This window comes from Dromaius novaehollandiae, unplaced genomic scaffold (genome assembly GCF_036370855.1).
Source record: "Dromaius novaehollandiae isolate bDroNov1 unplaced genomic scaffold, bDroNov1.hap1 HAP1_SCAFFOLD_37, whole genome shotgun sequence".
NCBI classification, from domain to species: domain Eukaryota; kingdom Metazoa; phylum Chordata; class Aves; order Casuariiformes; family Dromaiidae; genus Dromaius; species Dromaius novaehollandiae.
Window position 1 is genome coordinate 1062722 of NW_026991398.1, and position 17776 is coordinate 1080497.

Sequence of the window (17776 nt, forward strand, 5' to 3'; positions counted from 1 at the left end):
TACTTAACCATCCGATTAACCCCCCTCCAACCCAGTGAACTATAGACAGGATCCTCAGCTCTTCCTACTGAAGGCCTCGCTTCTTCAGGTCTCTCTGCTGCTCCCTGCACCCTGTGCACTGCCCTGGGCTCTGACACAAGACATCCAGGGGCTGACATCCAGCAGGAGGCCTCAGAGAGAAGGTTAGATCACATGGGACTTTTTTCACCCACACAGTTTACAAGGAAATGGTCTTGCCACAGTGGAGCACTCAGATGTGCTCTTTCAAGTGGCAGTGCCACAGTCATTAGCTTTTAAAATGGCCAAAATAAGGAAAACTTCCAAAGACAAAGTATTTCTTCAGAAAATAATTGGCCTTTCAAACCACTTCTCCCAGATGTGCAGTGAGTACAGTGAGTCGTGATGCTCCAGCACTTGCCTGCAAGTCAGCAGGAAATACTTCAGGGGTCATAGCTGAGAAGCAGCTTGCAAAGCTGAAGTTGTTTTGTGCAGATAACTTGCAAGCTCCCTCAGAATTATGTTCCTCACCTTCCCATGTGCTCCTCTCTGCTCTAGGGGAGTCATTTCTGACCTGGCAGATCAGCTGTCCAACTCAGCTGAGCACGTTTTGCAGTGTGTCACTGAGCTGGTTGAGGCCTGCAGGTTCTGAAGCTCCTGCCTCACCAGCCCAGGCACAGCCTGATTTTTAGCTCACTCATGGACTGTTCTTTGCAAGTGAACTGCCTGTGAGATGACATCCCAAGTGTGGATCTGAGGCTAATTTGGCCAGAGGTGCCCTCTTGGCAGTGAGGTGTGGATAAAAGCAAGTGAGGGTCAGTTCCTTCTGGAGTGGTCCCGGGCTGTCCCAGGAGGCCTTGCACAGTTCAGCTCACCCAGCCATCATGAAACTGCACATTGGAGCCTGCAGGATGACTCCTCCTTGGTAGCATGCTATAAAAAACCCTCTGGCTGGTAATAATCCATCATGTGCTGCTTTGGGAAGGCCAAGCTGCCAAAGGAAGCCTCTAGATAATGTCCATGGTGTCTCTGGGCCACAGGGGCAGCACGCTGGGCTTGGAGGAGACCTAGGTGAGGAGCTGTGCACTGCTTGGTGGCAGGTCTGCTCCAGAGGGCTAGTCCTGAGCAGGGTGGCCATAAGGCGATGCCTTATGTAGCTATGTTCCCGTGTGGTGCTGGGAAATGTGACCCAGGAACGATGGGAACCTTTCTGGAGCATTAGCTGGTCACCAGGAGAAGCATCTCCAGACCTCTCAGTTGGACAACTTATTTCTTTCCATTTCTAGAAAGGGAAGTCCAGACAACTGGATTAGCCAGAGACATCTGCACTGCAGGGGTCTGGCACTGGGTGAGATAATTCCCATCCCTGTTGTCGCCTAAAATGGAGTCACGCTTCATTGACCATGCAGGGAATGAAAAGGGAGTGTGGCTAGAGGTGTAGGGACTCCTTTAAGATGTCGCTGTAACACAGGTATTTTGAGATTGGTGCAAATTAGGCCATGGATAAATAGAGCGTTTTCACTGAAGCTGATCAGCCTGTTTTCCTCTATCAGCTGTGAGCACGCGACATCTCATGGTGCGACTCACTGTGTGCAACGAGAAAGCAGTGGCAAGGAAGATCCTGGGCAGGGAGTGGTTTGAGGGGCACTGGACTTGTGTGAGACACAAAGATATCATTTTTAATAGTGTAGGCCTTATTATAAAAGATATCTTTAGAAACTGTCAATAGAAATGAAAGAGGAAAGAAATTTTAAAAATTATCTAAACCAAAAAAGAAAACATGTTTCTTTACACTTTTCAGCTTTTAAAATTTCTTTGTGTTCTTATTTTCTTTTTCTCATTATTTTTGTGTTCTTATTTTCTCCTTTTTCTTAGTATCTTGTTTTGTTTAGTTCTTTTTTGATACACTGCTGTTTTGTGGAGAATCTTTTTTTTCTTTTTTGAAAGGGAAAGTGATATTCAGAACTGGGGTGGGATGCAGTCACAGGGTCATGGACATGTGGTGCCATTGCAGGTGCCCTGGTCCCCTCTGCCCAGCCTCCCTCTGCAGCTCCGAGGGGCTCCGGTCTCCCGCAGGTCCCCTGGGAGAGCTGCCAGGCCCAGGCAGGTGCCTCAGAGACACCGGGGCCTCTCCAAGTGCCACTGGGTGCTTGTGGTTGGACTGAAGCTTGCCTTGTCTTTCAGCAGTCTTACTGTCTCTTTAGCCAGCTCCTTTGTTCTGCTTCTTGCCTATCCTTTCCTATCTATCTCTTGAAAACATTTCAAGGAAGGTTATGTCTTGTGGGAAGTGGAGCTCACTGGAGGCAGCTTGGACTTGACATACAGTTGAGGAGTGTCTTTTTTTTTAAACTGTTTCAAACTTTATTTTTGTTTGATCACCATTAAGATAAATCTTTCTGTGCCTGTTTGCAGCTAGTTCTCTAAGGAAAGCAGGTGGGAATTGGTGCACATGAGCTGTAACCTTCAGCTACAGAACTGAGAGGAAAAAGGTTAGATTTTAACTAGAGTGATCTAAGTCCCCAGTGGCTGATGAGGGAACTGGCAGGGCTGGGGAGCTGGGGAGGAAGGTTGTCCATACATGTGTCCTATCAAAAATACTGCTTGTCCTGTATGTCCAGACTTGATTAGGAGACCCAGTGGGTCAGTATGAATTGGAGAATGTGGGAATCACTTATTCTGGAAACTGAAGAATAAAGAAAGCTTCAGAAGCAGACATCTTTTGTTTTCAGGTGCTCATTGAAATCTGCCTAACCTCAGTACACTCCTGAAAACTTTCTAGTTAGCCACACAAGACTTGAAGAACTGAAGAAAATTATGGAGAGAGGCATGGCTTCTTAGGGGTTTTGGCATTTTAATGAGCCCCATGGGGTTTTTGGTGCTGAGCCCATGAACCACAGATGCTGAGAAGAGAGTGAAGAAACCTCTCAGGAAGTTAAAGTCAGAAGCAAATCCCAAGTTTCTTGGAGCGTTAACAGGTCCCACTGAGGGCCATTACCAACAAAGTCTCCCCAGGGGCTGATTAGAGCCGAAAGTTGGAGGCCCTGATTGCAGGCAGGCAAAGGCAATGTGCAGGTGGCTGTGATGCCAAGTCCACCTTGATGTGTGTTATCAAGCAGAGCAGCCAGGCGCTGACAGCCAGCCCCTGGGCAGGGTGATCCTTTCCATCATGCATTGCTCAGGGCTCTTCCTGGGGGCAGTGTGTGGGTGGGGGTGTGCAATGCCAAATGCTAGACCATGATACGGTACCTCCTGGGCTCCCAGGGGACAAGAAGGCAGCAAGGCCACAGTGCTTTAAGGAATGGTGTCTTCTCATGGGCCTGGCTGGCAGAGACTCCAGTCATAGCCAAGAGGACAAAGACCTTGCTGTGCTGGGAGCTTTCAGCCCTGGCAGTGCCCTCCGCCATCTCCACTACAGGCTGTCCTATGCTTTCCCACACCTGTGCCTGTTTCCCTGCAGACTGTAGACACCCAACCTGCTTCCTAACCTTGCACTCACCCTGGGATCTCCCGACCCCTCCTGATGTCTTTCTGTCCTCACTTGCTTTTCTTTGAAACACAAAGCCAGGGGCTGACCACAGGCTCCCTCTGGGTGACCGGTAGCACCACAGCACTACCCTACGAGTGATATTTTCTTTTCCTAATGTCACATCTAAACCCCACAAGCTGCTGTTTGTGGCTTTTTCTCTTTCTCATGCTGTTTCCCACTACCAAGGAAAGCTCTGTCATTTCTGAAACCACCCTTCAAGCAGTCACAGGCTCCTACTCTACTGCCCTTTGCCTCCACTTCAGCAGGCTAAAGAAGCCCAGGTCCCTCAACCTCTCCTCATGGATGGGATTATTCCCACCTAGGCACAGGACCTGACACTTCTCTTGTAAACCTTCACATGGTATCTGTTGTCTGAATCACCTGAGTTTCTCAGGAGCCTTCTGGACTAAAGTTCATCTGTGTCAAAATGAAAAAACAAAGCAAAAAAGCCCAAACTAAACCAAAACAGCATCAATAAACTAAGGGTAAGCAGGGATGGGGTGGGCTGTATGGGAACAATCAGAATGGTAAAAGATACAAATTTAGAAGGGGAGAAAACAGGAAAAAAAGGAAATTAAAAGTGAAGCAAAAGATGGATCATGGCTGTTTGGGGGATTCCTGCCAAGAAGCCCTGCATCTGAATAATTCTGCCTGGGGGAGGACAAGAAAGCTGGCCTACTTCCACTGTCACAGGGAACCTGCATGTTTCCCTGACATCAGCAAGAGAAGATTGAGAGTGGAAAGAATCATGAACTCTTTCAGGGTGGAAGGGACCTCCAGAGGACTCTAGCCCAATCTCATTGCTCACAGCAGGGTCATCCCTGAGGTCCGACCAGGTTGCTCTGGCCTTCCGCCAGTCTGGTCTTGGAAACCTCCAAGGCAGGAGACTGCACAGCCTCTCTGGGCAACCATTCCCAATACTTGACCATCCTCATAGTGGAAAAGCTTTTCCTTATCTCCTGCATGAATGTCCCTTCTTTCAGCCATTTTCTCTTGTCTTCCCACTGTGCACCCTGGTGAAGAGCCTGGCTCCATCTTCTGGATGACCTCCTCGTAGCCATTGGAAGGCTGCTGTGAGATCCCTCCAAAGCCATCTCTTCTGCAAGCTGAACCAGCCCCATTTCCTCACAGAACAAGTGCTCCAGCTCCCCAACTACTGTGAGGACCCTTGGCCATATTTGCTCCCAATTATCAGCCTCTTTCTTGTTCTGGGAATCTGACACTAGATGCAATATTTCCTATGCGGTCTAATGAATACCAACTAGAAGGTGATCGTCATTCCCCTCAACCTCCTGGCTGTGCTCCTGCTCAGACAGACCACGATGCTTCTGGCCTTCTTTGATGCCAGGGACACTGCTCGCTCATGTTTTGCCTCTGTCGCCCAGGACCCTCAGGTCCTTTTCCACAGAGCTGCTCCCCAGGCACTCAGGCCCCAGCCTGTAACACTGTGGGGTGTTGGTTTCTCCCAGGTGCAGGACCTGGCATTTGTCCTTGTTGAATTTTCTGAGGTTGCTGACAGCCCATTCCTCCTGCCTGTCTAGGTGCCTCTGAGCGGCAGCCCTCAAGGATATGACTGCCCCTCCTCCCCCTCCAGTTTGGGGTCATCCACAAGTATGATGAGTATTACCTCCTGCATGTAACTAGTGCAGATGATAAACAGGACAAGTTCCTGGGGAGAGATCAGTGGTGCTGCACTTCTCCCTGTCCTCCAAGAAGAGTGCTACCCATTCATCACTGCCCTCGGACCATCCAAGCAGAGTCTCCCTCATGTGCCCAGAAATGTGACCTGGGAGGATTCATTCCATGGCTCACTCCTCACCAAAGTGAGGCTGACCTGCCTGCACCTCCCCAGGTTGCCCTTGTGGCCTTTTTGGAAGATGGATGCTACATTTGCCTTTCTGCAGTCATTGGGACTTTGCCCCATCTCCACAACCTTGCAAAGATGGTAGCGAGTGGCCTGGCAGTGACAGCAGTCAGCTCTCACAGCATCCTCGTATGCAGCCCATCCAACCCCACTGACTGGTGTAGTTTGAGTTCTCACAAGGAATCCCTCACTAACCTCATCCACCATTGGCTGCTTTTCTCCTCTGGAGTCCTGACTCAAGGCACAACAGCCCGGGAGACTTTGCTGGTGGAAACAGAAGCTAACAATGGGTTGAGTTCCTCAGACCTATCTGCATCTGCTGCTACAAGAATCCCTGTCCCATCTAGCAGTGAGGCCACATTTTCCTTTTTATTCTTTGATTCTTACTGAAGCAGTAGCAGCTCATCTCCATGCCCTTGACGTCCCCCTGCAAGTGTCAATGGTAGAGGAGCTTTTTCTTCCCTAACACCATGCCAATGGTGCTGGACAATATTTCTAAATTCTTCCTTGGCCTCTCCCTTCTTCCCCCTGCTGTATGCTGCCCTATTACCCTGGAGTTAAGGTGTGAGGTCCCTGTTTAGTCAAGTTGGTCCCCGAGGTGTCTGCTAGCTTTAGTGAGTATCAGGATGGCCCATCCTTGTGCTTAGCAGGTCTGTCCTTAAAGGCCTGTTGACTCTCTGGAGCTCCTGGGCCCTTCAGAGCTGCCTCCCATGGCATCCCCCAGAAATCCCCTGAACAGCCCAGGAAGTCTGCTCCTCTGAAGTCCAGGGTCTGTACTCTGCTACTGTCCTTCCTCACTCCCTCCAGGATTTGGGACTCCACATTTTCATGGTCACCGTAGCAAAAGCTGACACTATCCCATCCCTGATCAGTTCCTCCTTATTTGCAATTTCCATATCCAGGAGAACATCATCCTTTTCTGGCTCGTTCATCTCCATCTGCCTGTGCCTGTGCCCCAGGCTGCATGCATTTGTGTATATTTGGGCTGCAGAGCCTCAGCTGTGGCACCGAGTGCAGACCGGTCATGATGAAACATGTTACCAAGGGCCAAGGACACCACGTGTGCTATAGCCCCACTTCGGAGCAGAGACATGCTTGCATAGATAGCAGGCGTCCATGTAGTGGTGAAAGGAGATTGCTAAGAAAGCAAACCCTGCAGTGCCCAAGGCCAGGGAGAAACAGAGCTGGGCTGTGCTGAAATGGCAGGAAGGGGCTGGCTGCCTGAGCTGACTCTGCAGCACCATTGGGCCTGTGACAGAGGTGAACCGATCTCCAGGAAGGACAAGGTGTCACTGAAACATTCCCTGGGCCTGGATGTCCTGTGATCCAGCCAACCTGTGGATATCACTAGCACAGTCCCTGTTCATATCATCTGAAGGGGTGAGAAGTTGTTAATGGAGAGAAAAACTAGAAGTGTTTGAGAGTGCAGGGACTACAGTGGAGACCTTGGTGTGATGTGCCTTCCGTCTATGCAATACTGTTGGATGTAGATGGGATGGACTTTGCGTAAAGGCAAAGGATTCAGTTGTTTGGGCACTGGTAGGAAACCTGGGAGGCCCTGGGGTGCTTTCCCAGCAACCACTCCAGAAGGACATGGCTTTCCTGTAGGTCTCATGCTGAATTTGCTAGAGACGTGGTTGTGCTGGACACCCCAGGCATGCGACATGGCCCAGCCTATGGCCTATGGCCTATCTTTATGTCACTGAATCTACTATCTGCACTGAATTAGCTGTTTGCTTTGTACAGATCTGCTTGTGCCTCAGCTTGCTAGTGAGTGGAGCTCTAGTTGCAGTAGGCATCTAGGGTCATTTCAGATGGCCAAGGCAATTCCCCACCTGACCGCCACCTCATGTACTAGAAGGATGCAGGTGTCATATTTGCACCGTCAGAACAAACAGACACTGGCACATGCCTGGGACCACCACTGTCTCTTCAGCTGTCACCAGGTGTTTGTGTGTGTCCAGCTGACTCCCACCCTCCATCGCCAGTGATTACAGTGGGAGCTTAGACAAGGAGCTCCTATGCAGACACCTCTGTGGTGCTCACTTCAGTATTTGCAAAGGGAATCCCATTTCCTGTGTGTTTTTTTGTGGAGCTGACAGGAGGGATCTAAATCCCACTCCAGCCCCGGGCCTTCTAAACCACCCTGAGAAGTCCAAACTGACTCATCTGAATTAACACCTGAACCATAAGTAAATGAACTCCCTTCTTGTCCCAGCTTAGGTTCCTGCCTAGTGAAGGGATAGGAATAGGTGCTTCCAGAGTGGGACATTTTCACTCCTTGCAAATAACCGTCCTCTGATGAGACAAATTGCAATGCTGGAATCAGTCTCTCGCCACTGTGTAGAGAGGGAGCATCAGTGATTATTTTAGTTTATTGCAGTGAACATTTCCCAGGAGGAGGGAGCACAAGGGACAGAGACATTTGTGTCTTCAGCTGGGCCCCTGCTCCTGAGTGGGGCCAGGCTCCTGGGATGGAGGGAGCTCATGGCAACCTGGCAGCACTGCCCAGACACAGCTGTGTGCAGGAGCAGCTCCTCTGCCAAGAGCAGCAGGGCTGCGGGCACTGCCTGCTGCTGCTGACATGAGATGAGAGAAGGCAGAGAGAAGTGCAAGGCAGTGTGGAGTGGGAGGACAGAGGAGAGCTCCTTGTGGGAGAAATCTTCACAGCCCTTGACACGGTAAGTCTCTTTCTGCAGGGCAATGCTACTGAGGTTCCTGGCAAGGTCTTGAAACCTGTCCAGTCACACGACTGGATTTTTAAGGATCACTCTCCCAGTTTCTCCATTGCAGGAGAGAGGGAGATGCTTCAGAGCAGGGATTCCCTGCCACACCGTCACAGGGACAGGGCATCCTGTTATCTTCTCGCAGGGACGCTGCAGGGCTGTGGAGCTGGGGTATGCACACAGCTCTGCAAAAGGCTGTAACTCACAGCAGTGTCCCTGCACCCCACGGTGCTGTGTGCCTGGAGCAGTGTCTCTGCCACCTGCGAGGGTCAGCACTCAGCCTGCCTGGGGAGCTCCCCACAGCACAGGGGGAGAAGCTCTGGGTGGGAGGAGAGATGCCCAGCAGGGCAGGTCCTGTCAAGAGGGTGCTGTGTCGGTCACGGCTGCTCTCAGCTCCAGCTCACTCTCAGGACATTTCTGGAGGGGCCTTTCCAAAAGGAAGGTCAAGGCAGGGGATACATGAAAGGGAAGGAGCTGTCATGAGTCTGTGCTTTCAGTTTTATTCTCTTTGGGTGGGGTGAAATGAGATTGGATCTGACAGTTTTAGACAGGGGACAGAGGCTCCAAAACAGGGACACTGAGAGAGGAGCAGCTCTGGGAGGCACTCAGCAAATGCCTTCCTCCACCCTGAAGCCTGCAGACAGAGCCAGCAGCACCTTTCCAGCCTCAGCAAGGTTTGTCTCCCCTGCTCCATAGCACCTGCAACCACGGAGGTGCCCTGGGCAGTGTCCTGCCCCCGGGAGGTTTCTGCAGGGCAGAGCTGAGCACCCAGCGGGTGGGATGGGGTCTGTGAGCACTGACAGGGGAGAGACGTGGGGACAGAGAAACAGCTGCCTGCAGGGACGGCTCCAGGCAGCAGAGTCATGGTCAGAGTGTGAGAGGAAATCACAGACTCCAGCACCTCCTCTCCTCTGCCAGCCAGCACAGCCCCCTGCTCTCAAGGCTGTGGGGTCCAGGGCAGGAGTCGCTTCCTCGGCAACTGGACATGCAGGAGAGGAGACACTCCTGAGTGCCCCTCTGTGCCTGCCTGTCCCTGCCTCCCTGGGCACAAATAGCATGGTATTGCTCCGTGTTTCCCACCTGCCCATGCTGCCCTTGTCCTTCTGCTTGGACTCTCTGGGCAGGGGGGTTTCTCATGCAGTTCAGACACTAACCCTGCAGGTCCTGCCATGCAGACGTGTCCTTGACAGTGAGGTGCCCAAGTGCCCCTGTGTCCTGTGGGGCTCTGGGCAATGCAGTCTGGGGGGCTGGGAATGTGTGCACTCTCTCTCGTCAGGACACCCCATCCTTAGGACATTCTGCCATTTCCCTGGGGTGTCTGGCTGGGCTGCAGCTGCCCTCCAGAAGGCCACAGCTCTCCCATTGCAGCTGGGTGTTATCTAGGTGCCCCAGGGAGAAGCCACCTAGATACTGAGGCCATGGACATGCTGCTGGGAGGCTGGAAGGCTGGATGGGGGCAGCTGGAAGGAGCCCGATGTGTTGCTGGCTAGAAGGGGATGGCTGAGACCTGCCTCACACACCCTCAGAAAGAGTGCTGATGGGCACTTTGGAAGTGGATTTCTCTGCTCTCTGCGGTGTCATTTCTTTTTTGTGTAATACGGGTGCAACTGTCCTCCACCTCCGAGGTGGGAGCACAGGGCAGCTGGGAACAAGGCAGATGGACAGGCCAGCTCTCCTGCCTCTGCACTAAAGCCAGAGTGAATCCTTTTGGCTCTCTGAAATCACAGCTGGTCCCTCTGAGTGCAGCAACAATGTTGAGGATTTCTACCCCCAGGAATCCTCCTCTGGTGTGACAGGGTCAGCTGAAGGAAAAACAAAAAAAAAATTACAACTATTCATGAACTGACCTTTTTTGGAACTGGGAGTGAAGATGCTGAAAATCCATTCAACATTATGAGTGGATTAGATCTGACTGGAATTGGGAATATAAATTTTAGTCCCCCTCTTCCCATGTAGGCAGTGCTGTAGCAGGTCTGACTCCTCTGGAGCCCAAGGGCAGAGGCTGCTGCTCATCATGGCAAACTCGGCCAGCACAAACCAGAGCTCAAGCGATGGAGCTCAATGACAGTGCTGCTGAGATGGGGAGAGGTAATGTGTGTGTGTTTGGGCAGAGGGGTTATAAGAAACAGAAGATTTTGCTCAGAGAAGTCTGTCCTAACTTGTCAATGTCTTTTCCTCTTTGGACAGTGCCCCATGCCTGCAGGGGGAAGAATGCTCAACTGCAGCTCACTGAGTGATTTCATCCTCCTGGCATTAGCGGACAATAGGGAGCTGCAGCTCTTACACTTCTTGCTCTTCCTGGGCATCTACCTGGCTGCCCTGCTTGGCAACAGCTTCATCATCACAGCTGTAGCCTGCAATCACCGCCTCCACACCCCCATGTACTTCTTCCTCCTCAACCTCTCCCTCCTCGACATCAGCTCCATCTCTGTCACTGTCCCCAAATCCATGGCCAATTCCCTGTGGAACACCAGGGCCATTTCCTACTCAGGATGTGTTGCCCAGGTCTTTCTGATTCTCTTCTTGTTCATAGCAGAGTATTCTCTTCTCACTGTCATGGCCTATGACTGGTATGTTGCCATCTGCAGACCTCTGCACTCTGGGACCCTCGTGGACAGCAGAACCTGTGTCAAAATGGCAGCAGCTGCCTGGGGCACTGGTTTTCTGTATGCTGTCCTGCACACTGCTAACACATTTTCGATACCACTCTGCCAAGGCAATGCAGTAGAGCAATTCTTCTGTGAAATTCCTCAGCTTCCCAAGCTCTCCTGCTCAGACTCCTACCTCAGGGAACTTGGGGTTCTTATGATTAGCGGCTGTTTAATCTTTGGGTGTTTTGTTTTCATTGTGGTGTCCTATGTGCAGATCTTCACTGCTGTGCTGAGGATCCCCTCTGAGCAGGGCCGCCACAAAGCCTTTTCCATGTGCCTCCCTCAACTGGCCGTGGTCTCCGTGTTTGTCAGCACTGCAATGATTGCCTACCTGAAGCCCCCCTCCATCTCCTCCCCAGCTCTCAATCTGGTGGTGGCTGTTCTGTATGCAGTGATGCCTCCAGCAGTGAACCCGCTCATCTACAGCATGAGGAACAAGGAGCTCAAGGATGCCCTGGGGAAGATGATTCAGCTGGTACAATGTCAGCACGAATAACCATCCCATGTGCATTCACTCGTCATTCCCAGGGTATCTGGCATCAAGGATACATGCTGTTCATTCATTTCTTTCCTCATTCATGCCACTTATCCTCAGGCATTTCTCATTTGAACCTGACCCAGAGACTGTGTTGAAGCAGGAAGCCAGGCTTCCCCCTTCATCAGTAGAGATGGGGGAACCTCAGAGCCTGCTAGTCTGAGCTCCCTCAAATGCCCCCTCTGCAATGGGGAGAGTTTCCCTTTGCAGTGTCTCTTTCGGTGCTATACCAGGGGAGGTCAGCAGGACAGAGTCAGGCTCAGATGAGTACAGGCGGGAGGAGACAATGGGTCGCATGTCCATTAGGAGAGCTCAGCTCCCCTGGCCGCAGTCAGGGTGTGATCTCACACCCCCCTCCTGCAAGGGTGGCAGCCAAGTGTCACCGTGGGCTGGTCCCCTCCCTCTCCTGTGCTCCAACGAACACTGAGGAGTGGGAGTGGAGGGGAGGAGAGCCGGGATGCAGCTTGTGGGGACAGACCCTCTGCTCCTCGGCACCATCCCCTCACCATCACAGCAGGCATGTCCTCGCTGCAGCCTTCACTTGGGCGCTGCAGCTTTGCTGGAGACTCGTCCACCAACAGCAGCAGGACTTTCTCTTTTCAGGGCTGCTCTCCTCACTTCCACCCTGTCCTGCTGTGCTCTTGTGTGTGTATACAGCCTAAGCGCTCTTGTAATGTGGTGAATCCTTGTGCATTTCTGTGACCTCGGGCAGGACCAAGCAATGGGCACCCTTATACCGGAATAACACTTCCATAATAAAAGGAGAGCGACGTCACTGAAGTCTGGCTTTTCTTCAGAAGATGGAGTCAAAAATATGCCCAAGGGATTACACCATGAAAGGACCTGTTCTTCTGCTTCTGAACTCGACAGGCTCCAGGGGATGAGGTGCAGTCCCTGGGTGATCTGTTAGGGACTGACGGCTGGATTCAAGGCTCATCGGTCAGTGACCAGTGGAGATGGGGAATGATGTCTGAATCACCTGCCCTTGGCTGTCCCACAGGTGACAGTGCTGATGACAGATGCACAACCTTCTGGAAGGGAATGTCCAGGAGAACCCCAGGAGAGCTCAGGGGATCTCCAGGGACAGCGTGTGCCTAGGGATGGGCAGTGAGTGGAGCCTCACAAAGTGAGGGATGGTCCATGGTGGAGTAACGAGAAGGTAGAGCACTAAATCCAGGTATACATGGGAAAACGAGGGCTCTGCAATCCCTGGAGAGGCAGTGGGGACCCAGGAGTCCCAAGGAAGGGGCGCTGGAGAGTGATTCCTGCACCCTCAGTGAAACACGACAGGCTGGAGCTGGTGCCCACCCAAACACATCTCCCGCCATTGCCAACACCCTGGGGTCACTCTGAGCACAGTCCATGAGCGCAGAGCTGTGCCAGCAGTATCAGTGGTGGTGATCCCTGTCCAGCTGGGTCTGCTTCCTGCCCCAGCCAGCACAGCCAGTGTGGAATAACCCCGTAGCCTCACAGCCGCTCGCCCTGCAGAGCAGCACCACCAGCCAGGGGCCCTGCAGGGAGCACAGGGCAGGGGAGCAGGAAGAGCCAGGCCAGCATGGACACAGTGACCTGGGGAAAGGCTCTCTGGGGAGCAGGGATGTCCCAGGAGAAAAGCAGTGCAGCATCCAGAGATAGGAAATGAGAAGGAGAAGCAGGTTTCTCTGGTCACCAGCTCGGGGCAGGCTGCTCTGTCCGTGGGGCAGCAGGAGCTGCTGGAGGGGCTGCAGGGCCAGGGCTCTGGTGCTGTGCTGGGCAGCGGGGTGGGCATGGAGGGGCTGCAGGCAGACAGGGAGGGGGATCTGCTGGGCACAAGAGCAGGGGAGACAGAGAGTGACCAACTTCATTGCGGGGCCTCCTCCCCCATGCCAGGGAGCTGCTGCCCTTGTCCTTGGGCTGTGCCTGAGCTGTGCTGTGGATATGCCTGTCCTTGGCCCTGCACCTCTTGGGTCCTGACCAGACCCTGTCCCCATCCTGCTGACCCAACTCCCCATCTCTGCCTCAGACCTGTGTCCGACTATGGTCAGGAAAGCCTTGGCAAGGGAAGCTGGGACCCAAGCAGATCCCAGAGAAGGTTGTAAGTACAAACGTTGGCCGTGCAGGCACAGCAGCAACTCTTGCCTGGCAGCCACTTAAAGGATTAAGGAGTGCTTTGGATTTGGACGCCCTACCTGGGTGACGCTGCCCACAGAGTTTTAACTAGATGAAAAAGTGAGAGCAGCCACTTGGAATGTGCTTTTTAATGTGTAGTTATGAAAGCAGGTGTTTCTGTACCACAGCTTGAGTGTTTAAGCACCACTTGTGAACGGGTTCCTGCTACAGAGCACTGGAGTGCTGGGAGCAGCAAGAGCTGGGCTGCTGCGTGTGGGAAGGGGAGCTGGGAGCCGAGGGTGCCGGCAAGGCAGGCAGGGCAGTGACCCACCAACGAGAGGTGCCGTCCCGCTGTGACTGGACAAGAGGAGCGGAGCAGGTTTGGGGATGGTAACTGGGGTCAGGTGCAGTTCAGAGATCACAGACAAGAGCGTAGGGCTCTAAGCAGCCCTGCTGTGCGTGGGAGGTTGGACTGGAGACCTCCGGGGGTCTGATCCCACCAAAACTCCTCTGCAACTCCATGAATGGAAAGACCCCAGGCACAGAGACAGGCTCTGCCTTTCCCATGAGCTGCACTGCTGGCAGGAGAGGGGTAGTGTTAAAGATGGCCTCTGACCCTAGGTTTCCCAAAGCAGAGTCTCAGACGTGGAGTATCACAGACTCATTTACTCTAAGTGGTACAGCAGCAAATGACAGCTCGAGCTGGGTTCCTCTGGAGAGGGACCCCAAACAGAGAAACCCCTGGGCAATTATAACTTTCCAATCTAAGTTCTCCACTCCTCACACAGTAGTTCAGACCAATAGTAATATTCAGGTCTGGGGTCTTCCCATCCCATATTGGGTCCTATCGTTGTCTCTCCAGGTCCAGAGGAGATAATTCCCGACCACAATAATTAACGCTGCCCCAGCAGTGATAGCAGGCTTTGTTTCTCAAGGTCCTGAAGCTCTGCACAGGCCTTATTTCAAAGCCTTGACATCCTCCCTTTCGGAGTGTGAGGCACAGGAATGCAGACTGCTTGTAACTCCCTTCTCTTTCCAGCTGGAACCAGCCCTGAGGCCTCTTTTACTGAACTAAGTGAAAGTTCCTCATGTTCTCCGCGTGCAGCCTAAGGCTGCAGCAAATTTAGCTCCTCATGCTAAATAAGTTTTATAGAAGTTGTGCTAAGCGGCTACCTCTAGACAGCCCCAGTCCAATATTCTTTAACAGTCTCATAGTCGCTCCACCAGAGCAAGCAGACACTGGCACATGCCTGGACCACCTCTGTCTCTTCAACTGTCACCAGATGTTTGTGTGAGAGCAACTGACTCCTACCCTCCATCTCCAGTGATTGTAATGGAAGCTTAGACAAGGAGCTCCCATGCGGACCTCTATGTTGTGCACACTTCAGTTTTGGCAAGGGGAATCCCACTGCCTGTGTGTTTGTGGAGTTCATGGGAGTTAGCTGGATCCCACTGCATCCCAGGGGCTTCTAAATGGGCATGAGATGCCCAGACTGACTCATCTGAATCAACACCTGAACAATGGGAAAATGAGCTCCCTTCCTGTCCCCTTCTAGGCATCCTGCCTAGTCAAGAGATGGAAATATGGGTTTCCAGGGTGGGAACTTTCCATCTGTCATAGAGAACCATCCTCTGATGAAACAAGTGACAGTGCTGTAGCTGGTCTCTCTGTATTGTTTAGGGAGGGACCAAAGGTGATTGTTTTGCTTTACATCAGTGAACATTTCCCAGGAGGAGGGAGCACAAGGGACAGAGAAAGTCAGGCCTTCAGCTGGGCCTCTGCTCCTGAGTGGGGCCAGGCTCCTGGGATGGAGGGAGCTCATGGCAACCTGGCAGCACTGCCCAGACACAGCTGTGTGCAGGAGCAGCTCCTCTGCCAAGAGCTGCAGGGCTGCGGGCACTGCCTGCTGCTGCTGACATGAGATGAGAGAAGGCAGAGAGAAGTGGAAGGCAGTGTGGAGTGGGAGAGCGGCTGACAGTGCATTGTGGGAGAAATCTTCACAGCCCTGAACACAGTAAGTCTCTGTTTGCAGGGCAATGCTACTGAGGCTCCTGGAGGGATATTCTAAACCCATTCCAGCACGAATGATCAGTTTTTAAGGATCGCTATCCCAGCTTCTCCGGTATGGGGGAGGTGATGCTTTAGAGCAGGGCTTCCCTGTCACACTGTCACAGGCACAGGGCATGCTGCTGCCTTCTGCCAGGGACGGTGCAGGGCTGTGAAGCTGGGACATGCACCAAGATCTGCCCAGGGCTGTGATTCAAGCAGTATCCCTGCACCACAGGGGAAGGTGGGAAAAAAAAGCCTGTCTTCAGTCCTAATGGTCCTTTGACTGTTTCTCTGTTGGGTCCTGCCGGGCTGTGAGCTGCCCTCCAGAAAGGCACTGCTGTCTCATAGCATCTCTGTGATCTCATAGCATCTCTATGAAGCTGCACAGATGCTGAGAGCATGGAGATGGTGGTGGGAGGCTGTCAATGGGCATCTGAAAAGAGCCCTGTGTGTCCTTGGCTAGAAGAGGAGTGTGGAGACCTCCCTCAGGTGCCTGGAGAAAGGCAGAGAAGGTTGGAGATCTGCACTTCGAAACTGGACTGCTCTGCTCTCAGCAGGGGCTGGTTTCTTTTGGGGGGAACAGCATGCTCCAGCTCAAAGAGGTGCAAGCACAGGACAGGTAGGAATGAGACTACTAGACAGTCGAGATGTCCCCACTCCAAGTGATAGTGCATGCTTTCCTCTCAGGACTCACAGTAGAAATGCCAAGATTTCTACTTTTAAAGGGCACTCCCCAGGGGAGATGAGGGCCTCTCAAAGAAAATAAACAATATTTTAAAAAACCCTGAAACTCACTTCTGTGACCCTTGTCCTTTAGAATTGGGAGGGAAGATGCTGAAAAGCCCTTCCACAAGATGAATGAATTTCATTTGACAGAAATTGTGAATCTCAGAGCTAGTCACCCCCATTCCCATGTACCCCCTGCTGTACAGCAGGACAGACTCCTATGGAACCTATGGGCAGAGGTCCCTGCTCCTCATGACTCACTCTGCCCTCACAAACCAGAGCTCAAGCAAGGGAACTGGGCAAAGGGCCTCCCAATAAAGAGAGAAGCAATATGGGATTATTAATAAGAAATGAAAAAATTTATTTATTTATTTTCCTTTAAAAGTCTCTCCTAACTTGTCAATGTCTTTTCCTCCTTGGACAGTCCCCCATGGCCAGGGGGAGCAAATGTTGAACAGCAGCTCCTTCAACAAGTTATTCCTCCTGGGGTTTGCAGACACCCGGCAGCTGCAGCTGTTGCACTTCTCACTCTTCCTGGGCATCTACCTGGCTGCCCTCCTGGGCAACGGCCTCATCATCACAGCCGTAGCCTGCGACCACCGCCTCCACACCCCCATGTACTTCTTCCTCCTCAACCTCTCCCTCCTCGACCTTGGCACCATCTCCACCACTGTCCCCAAATCCATGGCCAATTCCCTGTGGGACACCAGGGCCATTTCCTACCCGGGATGTGCTGCCCAGGTCTTTTGGTTTCTCTTCTTAATTTCAGCAGAATATTTCCTTCTTACCATCATGGCGTATGACCGCTTTCTTGCCATCTGCAGACCCCTGCACTATGGGACCATCATGGGCAGCAGAGCTTGTGTCAAAATGGCAGCAGCTGCCTGGGGCACTGGTTTTCTCCATGCTCGCCTGCACACTGGGAACACATTTTCAATACCACTCTGCCAAGGCAACACAGTGGACCAGTTCTTCTGTGAAGTTCCCCAGATCCTCAAGCTCTCCTGCTCAGACTCCTACCTCAGGGAAGCGGGGCTTACTGTTGTCAGTGGCTGTTTAGCCTTTGGGTGTTTCATTTTCATTGTGGTGTCCTACGTGCAGATCTTCACTGCTGTGCTGAGGATCCCCTCTGAGCAGGGCCGGCACAAAGCCTTTTCCATGTGCGTCCCGCACCTGGCCGTGGTCTCCCTGTTTGTCAGCACTGGCCTGTTTGCCCACCTGAAGCCCCCCTCCCTCTCCTCTGTGGATCTGGTGGTGGCTGTTCTGTACTCGGTGGTGCCTCCAACTCTGAACCCCCTCATCTACAGCATGAGGAACAAGGAGATCCAGGAGGCACTGAAAAAACTGATTCAAGTGGTACTGGTTTAGCAACAATAAGCTGCTCATCCCTCTCCCTAAGTGACCTAAATTTATCTCAGACAACTCTTGTGCTTTGAGCATTGTATCTGTGATAATCATGCTTGTACGGAATTATTTAAATTCATCCCACTTCTCCAGAGGCACAAACCCCACCTTTCTGACCCAGAGGCCTTCTGTGAATGTATCTGTCACTGTGTCAGAGCTGGCCTGTCTCTAATAAAAGAGCATTTCCTCAGTGCTGTGTTTGGAAGTTG

At 52.3% G+C, this 17776-nt stretch overlaps 1 protein-coding gene across 1 annotated transcript; it reads left to right on the forward strand.

Annotated features, from left to right (window-relative positions):
- Window positions 1-16610: 16610 nt before the first annotated feature.
- Window positions 16611-17531, forward strand: LOC135326181 (olfactory receptor 14J1-like). Its single transcript, XM_064504032.1, has one exon. The coding sequence runs from the start codon at window positions 16611-16613 to the stop codon at window positions 17529-17531; it is 921 nt and encodes a 306-aa protein (XP_064360102.1).
- Window positions 17532-17776: the final 245 nt, after the last annotated feature.